This window comes from Phascolarctos cinereus, unplaced genomic scaffold (genome assembly GCF_003287225.1).
Source record: "Phascolarctos cinereus isolate Bilbo 61053 unplaced genomic scaffold, phaCin_HiC Scaffold_3;HRSCAF=262, whole genome shotgun sequence".
NCBI classification, from domain to species: domain Eukaryota; kingdom Metazoa; phylum Chordata; class Mammalia; order Diprotodontia; family Phascolarctidae; genus Phascolarctos; species Phascolarctos cinereus.
This window is the reverse complement of record NW_027555736.1, coordinates 29,849,203-29,856,778: the sequence shown is the minus strand read 5'-3', so window position 1 is coordinate 29,856,778 and position 7,576 is coordinate 29,849,203. Positions and strand designations below refer to the sequence as shown.

Genomic DNA, 7,576 nt, shown 5'->3' with positions numbered 1-7,576 from the left:
CTAGGCCTTCGGGGCCCCCTCCTCGGACGCGGGGGCTGGAGCAGGGGTGACGCATGCGCCTGAGCGTCCAGCGCCGGCCCTTCCTCCTCACAGGAAAGGAGAGGATGGGGCGGGCCTCTGCGATCTCCCGCGCCGGCGCGTAGGGGCGAGGAAGTGGGAGCGGGGGCGCGCTCTTCCGCTCACTTCCGCCAGCCCCGGCCCCTCCCTCCCTCCCTCCCTGTCTGTCCTTCCCCTCCTCTCCCTTCCTGGGTTCCCCGCCCCTCTCCCTCCCGGCCCTGCCCTCCTCGCCGCTCCCTCCTCCCTCTCCTCTTCTCCCTCCCCCATCTCCATCCGGGTCGCTGGGGCTGGCTCGGGACTGGACGGCGGCGGCAGCGGGGGCTCCTCTCCTCGCTCTCTCCTCCTCTGCTCCGCGCCCGCCGCGGCCCGCGCCTCCCGGGGAGGGCACCTGCGAAAGTTTCCCGGCTGCCGCGGGCGGCGACAGCGACGGCGGCTGCGGCCGCGACGCCGGAGGAGCGGCCTCGGGAGGGGCCGGGCCCCGCGCTCCGGGGCTCCGCTGCCCTCCCTGCGGAGCCCGGTGAGTGAGTGCGGCCCCGCCAGGGGAGGGGGAGGGGACCGGGGTCGGGGCCGGGCGGGGCTGGAGGCCGCCCACCCTTCCCGCCTGTGGGGACCCCCCCCGGCCGCCTTACCCCGTCCTCTGGGGGGGGCCTCAGTTTCCATCTCTGTAAAACGCGGACCTGGCCCGAGTCCCCCCCGGGGCTCGTCCGCCTTTAAATCGAGGACTTTTCCTGGGAAAGTCACTTCACTTTTCCGGGCCTCGGCAGAAAACGTGTCCACCCTCCCTGGCTGGGGTCCTGGGATGGCCCCCGGGGCCTCCTTCTCTGGCTCGGGGCCGGGGCCCCTCCTCTCCCCCTCCCCCTCCCCCTCCCTGGACTCGGAGTCCCCCGCCTCTGAGAAGTGAGGGGCCGGGTGAGGGGGATCCCTACAGTCTCTTTCACTCGCGGGGGTCTGTGGGGGGGGGCAAGCCCCGACAGGCCCCCTTCTATGAAATGATCCTGAACCCGGTGCGCTCCTCTGGACAATGGGGGTCCCTGGGCTCTCGGCCAGTCTTTGTGTGGAAGGCAAGTGGCACGACCTTTTGCCGAGACTCAGTTTCTCTCTCGGTGAGGATCTCTAAGAACCTCTCCTTTTCCAAGTCTTGCGGGCAGCCTGCTCCGGGTGTGAATGGACCAAGTGATCTCCAGGATCACTTCCCAGATTTCTAGCCTTTGATCTTGCCTTGATTTTGCTTACAAGTACGTGAGGAAGGTGGACTAGGTGATCTCTGAGGCTCCTCCCAGCTCTGAATCCTAGGTCATGCGTCCCTGTCCTTTCAGGCAAGTGTCTGAACTTCTCAGCCTCAGTTTCCACTTTTGGAAAATGATGGAGTTGGTCTACGTCAGTGGTGTCACACTCATAGAAACAGATCCTTGCCGGGAGTCCCCCCACAAATTAGGTTATCTACGTTGTATTGTATATTTATTTTGTTAAAATTACCTAATCTGGTTGGGACAGCACTCAGTTTTTATCTGCAGCTTGGGGCCAGGAGTTTGACACCTCTGTTCTCTATGCTCCGTAAGGTCCCTGCCGGTGCTAAATCAATATAATGCCCCTCTTTAGGCAGTCACTTACAAACTCCGGGCCTCGCTTTGTTTGTATAGGGAGAAAGCTGCACCAACTGGTCTCTGAGGACCTTTGCAGCTCCTAAAGCTCTGTCTCCCTCTCCCCAGGGGGTTGATGTTGCTGCTTGTTGGCTGTTTGTCCCAATCGATTTGGCCTCCGGTGGTTGGGTGTTGTATGGACCTTCCCCTCACCCCACTCCAGTCTTCCCACATTGCTTTTCTTTAGGGTGCAAGGCTCAGAGAAGGATAAAAATAGCTGCATCTCACACCTTGATTTGTGCTGTGGAAGGGACATAAAGACATTTGCCACCTTCACCCCCCATTTTTTGTTTAATTTGAAATTCCATAATCATTCCACACGTCCCTCTCCCAAATAAAAGAGTAATGCCAAGTTCTGTCTTCGTGGCTTGTATAGAAAGTAGGCTATAATTCTCCGGAAGGCTCTGTCATAGAGACTCAGCAGAATCTGTACTTGTCATGGATATAGGAAAACTGGGTTTCAAACTTGTCAGAATAGTTGTGAGTGAGGAATGGAGATGACTAAGTGCTGACTTCCTATAAATGGTATGATTTAGTAATGCGGTGTCTTTAAGAAATGCTGCCTATTTAGCTTTATGGACTCCTCTTGTTAATCTGTCTTTACAGTAAAGGAATAATCATCGAACTGGAAAGTTCCAGGGATTTCACCATCAGTGTAAAACTGAGTGTCCCTTCCCCCTCCGCCAACCCTTGAAAAGTTGGCTGTGCCAGTGTTATTTACTTAAAAAAAATATTAATCTTACTAGTCAGAGAAGTAGAAGACTGCATTGAAATTTTATTTTTATTGTGCGCAGAAAATGTTTATTAGGAAGATCATGAGTGAAAACTGCATACATTTTTAATATTTGTACGTTTGTGGCTTATTATTTTCGTTTTAAATTTAAACTTAGAATGAAATGGAAATACATTTTAAAAAATACTTATTTGGGTTTGACTGTCACAAGTCTGTGTTTTGATAGGACATTATGATGAGGAAGTTATTTCCCTATTGCCTTACAAAGTAAAATTATTATTAATAATTGGAAGATTTAAAAAAATTATCAAGTGGTTCAAGTTTGTTGTTTATAACTGTTTCTTTTTTTTTCTTTTGGGCAGAAATTGCTTCATGCAACTGGTGTTGATGTGGACCAGCTTTAATTCTATTCTAACTAAAAGACAGTTTAGTAAAGAGCCTGAAAAAGTTGTGTGCTGTAGTTGATGTTTTCTATAAAGTCATCAGATCCTCCAGTATGTATATGTCTTCTATCGTGTTTCCTTCACAAATGCTGATGTTTATTCTAGAAGAGGATTGTGTAATGGAGCTTTGGGCACTTGTTTTTTCCTTTTTGGTTATGCTGTTTTGTTGCAACAATTGCAGTAAGATAAGTAATATCTTTATGAACTTATTTTTATGTAAGGGGAAGTGTTATTCTAATTGAAATAATTTTAGAAAATATTCAGAAACATAAAAATCTATTAGAGAAAGATGCTTAAAATGATTTCCCCTGAATATATCTATCAAAAGATAAAAGACAAGTCAAAATTTGTTGTCATGTGTGTGAAGTTTGTGATTTTGTAAAACATTTCTGAAGCATTTTTTAAAAAGCGACGTTGAAGATGGACAATACTTGTTCAAGGTCTTAGATTTTAGTGCTTACTGTGTTATGAATAAGTATGTAGGTATGGTACTTGAAAAAGAGTACTGACATAAAGTTTCTCTTGAAGCTATGTTGACGTTATTTCTTCATTTCCCCTGACCCAGGGACGAATCCTACTTCCATACAGAAGGGAGTTTTTAAAATCATTGAATCTGGAAGATCAAAAGAAATACAAGCATGTTGTGCTGGGGAAACGCATCCTTTGGACAGCTAGGATTGGGTGGAATTGATGAAGAGATTGTGCTAGAGCCCAGGAAAAGTGACTTTTTCATAAATAAAAAGATCCAGGATGTGGGATGTGGACTCAGACATACAGTATTTGTCCTGGATGATGGGACAGTATATACTTGTGGATGTAATGATCTAGGACAATTGGGTCATGAAAAGTCCAGGAAGAAGCCAGGTAAGTTAACTTTCTAATTTGCTTGTCCTATTCAAGGCATGTTTTAACAGTCAGTAATTAATTTTTGAAGCTTTGTATAATTTTTCTTTTCTCAAACTTATATCTTTGGTGAAAGGTTTTGAAATCTGCTTCCCAAATATAGTTTCCAGTTAAAATTTCCATTTGGAATGGAAAAAAGTTGTAAGGTTTAGTTGGAATTGGAAGTTGAATTGGGAGTGTCAGTCTGTGGCATTCTAAATATCTCAGATCTGTCTATCTTTGCTGTTACCAGTGACATAAATGTTTCTTAGGAAGTTTTAGTTTTATAGCAAAATTTTAGTGACATATGAGCTGGGGGAAAACAGTGTCCTGAGTATATGATCACTTTTAGCATACCCCAAACTACTACTACTTACTGCTTGCCTAGGTGTACTCCGGTATAATTTCACAGGTATTATACTGAACAGCCAACAACACTTTGTTAATGTTAAATGTTAAACAACATTTAATATTAAAATGTTTCATAATTATTTGCTTGGTATATGGACTGAGCTTGGCTTTTTTTCTTAGCATCTTGAATGTATACTTTTATTTTGTCAGTTTGAAATATGAATTTTAATCTTAATTTCTGGTTTTCAAATAGGCAAAGCAACTAATCGAGGCTGTATAAATATAAGGTGTCTCAATGTGGCAAAATATAAATGGCTTTTAGGTTAATGAAAATCTTGACAAGTCTGGCATAATTTCATATTTTGATTATTTTGACAAATATATTTTATTGTACAATATTACTAAATTCAAACTTTCTCCCTTTTCCATACTCCCCCTCCCCATGAATTAACTTAACAATGGAAACAAAATGGCTGTTGTAACATAGGGAAAGAATGTTTACTTCTCAAGTAATTCTTATATAGTCGGAAGATTTGTAATTTGTTCTCACCTTCTAACTTTAATAACTTAGTAATGACATGAATATTTCCCTTGGCAGTCATTTTAATTAACTGACCTCATTATTTAAGCAATTTATATTATTTAGTCTATTTTTGAAGGCTAATAATAGCATAGAATGCTATGGTCTTAAATTAAGAGATCTTTTATTATATCTTTATTACCTTACCATCTTTACCTTGTATATTAGGTTTTTGAAAACCTTTTTGTGATTGCCATTTTACTCTTATTTTTCTCTATAGTTTTATTTTGTCAGTTTTTTTCTGAATCATAGAAAAGTTAGTACAATATGTAACAACTACAGGACTTAGGTTAATTACCATCTCTACTTTAACACCCAAGAGTATGTCACAGAGTCCTGTCATATTTTTTTAAACTTTGGCATCGAGGTGACCACACTGACAAAAATGAACAAGAAATTCCCTTTCATTGATCTACTGTTGCCTTTGCTTCAGACAGAAACAAGGCTTTCTTTTTCTTACTTTGTCCTATCTCTGTGGTACATTTTTATGATGTGAGCATCGTTCCCATCGTTGATTCCTCAAAATTCATTCAAGCATCTGTCTATATATTCTAGCCTTTTTCTGTTTCTGTTATTTCTTGGGAGTTGTACACCAAAGAGAAAAGGGGTTTGAGGAAGAGAATAGAATTTGCCCAATTTGCCTTAGTCACTGGGGCTTATGAAGATTTATTTTGAAGATAAAACTTTATAAAATATATAGAACATTGTACTCAGTATTAATTCTGAAATATTCAGTACACGAAATATTTAGTACTATACTGTTTACCCTGGAAGTGGGTCTCTGACACATTGGAGAACCCATAAGGGTCTTTAGTGTTTTTTATGGTTATGTTGACATTGTAATGAAGGCATTGTGACATCAGTATCACATTCAACACTAAGAACTGTCATTTTATAGTATTGAAGGTAGAGGAGTGGGTTTCCCTACTCTGTGACACTGTTAACATTGTACCCTACTAATGTGCCTGGAAAAATTGTTTCCTTCCCATGTGAACCCTTGACTATGGAAGATACAGGAGAAGAAAGTAATTTTTTGTGTTTGTGGTGGGAACATTCATATATAAAACAACCAGTTGGTTCTAAGGCACTAGCTAAGCTGGAAGTGATGTAACAGTGGACTTGGGAACTGAAAGTAAGAAAAATGTTATGGGATAGAGTTAGGAAAACTGCGAAGGAGGTACAAGGTCTTGAGTTTAATTCAACAAAGGATCATATAAATAAGCATTGATTACCAGAGCTGTTGCTAAGGCCTGCTGATTTCACCTTTGTACCATCTCTCAAATACACCTCCTTCTCTGACATAGCCCTCACCCTGGTGCAGCCCCTCATTACCTCACACTTGGACTACTGTAACAGCTGCTGGTGGGTCTGCCTGCTTCAGGTCTTTCGCCACTTCACTCCATCCTTCGTTAAATCACTAATAGAGTGATTTTTCTAAAAGTGTAGGTCTGATCATGTTACTCCCTCCCCCCTCCCCTTTTTCCCCCCTCCAATGAGCTTCAGTGGCTCTCTGCTACTTCCAGGACCAAATACAAAATGTGCCATTTATCATTCAAAGTCCTTCATAACCTAACTCCCTCCTACCTGTCCTTTTACTTACCTTATTCCCTGATACATACATGTTGATCCAGTGATACTAGCCTCCTGGTTGTTGCATGAACAAGACGTTCCATCTCTTGGCTCTACACATTTTCTCTGGATGTCCCCGACACATGGAACACTTCTCCCTGTTCATCTCTACGTGCTGACTTTCCTGGTTTCCTTTAAGTCCCAGCTAAAATTCTGTGTTTTAGAACAAGCCGTCCTCAACCCCTCTTAGTTCTAGTGCTTTCATTTTCTTAATTTTTTCCTGTTTATCCTGTGTGTAGCTTGCTTTCAATATATTTGTTTACATGTCACCCCATTAGATTGCTGGCTCCTTGAGAGCAGGAATTGTCTTTTGCTGCTTTTTGTATCCCTAGCACTTAGCATAGTGCCTGGTGCTTAATAAAGGTTTATTGATTTACTGAGATGGAATTGTATGGAGGGGCTTACAAATAGCCAGAAAATAAAAATGAAATAGGGACTGCCTAAGTTTGTAAAATGTGGTAGGAGACTCTAGTGAAGCATTTTACCATAAAGAGCTCAGACTCAGTGGAAGGGAGTTGGGTCATAAGCAATATTGATGGTACAGAACTAGGAGAAAATAGAGAGCAAGGTCTGTTTTGTGGGAGAAGGATGATTGCTATGACTACTTCTTCAATGTCCCCCCTTGCTATATTACCTCCCCACTACTGATGTAACATGCTTGGGTGAAAAAAGCCAGGACATTTTGGTTGTTTTTAAGCAAGTATGTAGTGGTCCAGTCCACTCAGTACATCGGTGCATTCATATGGGCCAGGCATTATCATGCAACAGTGAGTTGGTTCCAGGATTTTATTGAAAGATGAGCAGGCTAGATTTCATTTGGCAAGTTGCATCGTGCTTTTAACAATTTAAATCTTTTCTCTGGTGCAAGAAGCCTATCTTTTTAACCCAAAATTTTCTTGTGGCAGTGCTATATGATTGTTAATCTTGAAGAATCTGAGTTGTGCGTAACACAGAAAGCCTCAGAGGCAGACCCAGAGGGTGAAGAGAGGCTGTAGCCTGTTTCTAGGGATGCACTGCATCAGTGATTCATTGATGTGGGTACTCTTTCCACTGGGACACAGTGCATCTCATCCATACCTTCTCATCCTAGTCACATCATAGTCACAGCTTCTCCAAGCTGTGCCATAAAACTCTAGGAATCCATCCGTGATCTTGGGAGTGGGGAGCCTTTCTTCACACTTTACCATAGAGTGGATATGATTGAAGCACATGGCTAGCAGTTTTATCTTGTTCTTGTTATTGATCCACTCACTTTCTTTTC

At 43.0% G+C, this 7,576-nt stretch overlaps 1 protein-coding gene across 3 annotated transcripts in view; it reads left to right on the top strand.

The window, feature by feature from the left end:
• Positions 1-235: 235 nt before the first annotated feature.
• The window catches only part of HERC4 (HECT and RLD domain containing E3 ubiquitin protein ligase 4), an 87,398-nt gene continuing 80,057 nt past the window's right edge, over positions 236-7,576 (top strand). The window contains exons 1-3 of one of the 3 annotated variants that reach the window (XM_020998167.2): positions 236-574; positions 2,793-2,924; positions 3,439-3,737. In XM_020998167.2, the coding sequence (XP_020853826.1) occupies positions 3,512-3,737 (226 nt within the window). In that variant the 5' untranslated portion in view covers positions 236-574; positions 2,793-2,924; positions 3,439-3,511. The remainder of the gene's footprint in view (positions 575-2,792; positions 2,925-3,438; positions 3,738-7,576) is intronic. The other 2 variants (XM_020998165.2, XM_020998166.2) reach the window with 2 other exon arrangements.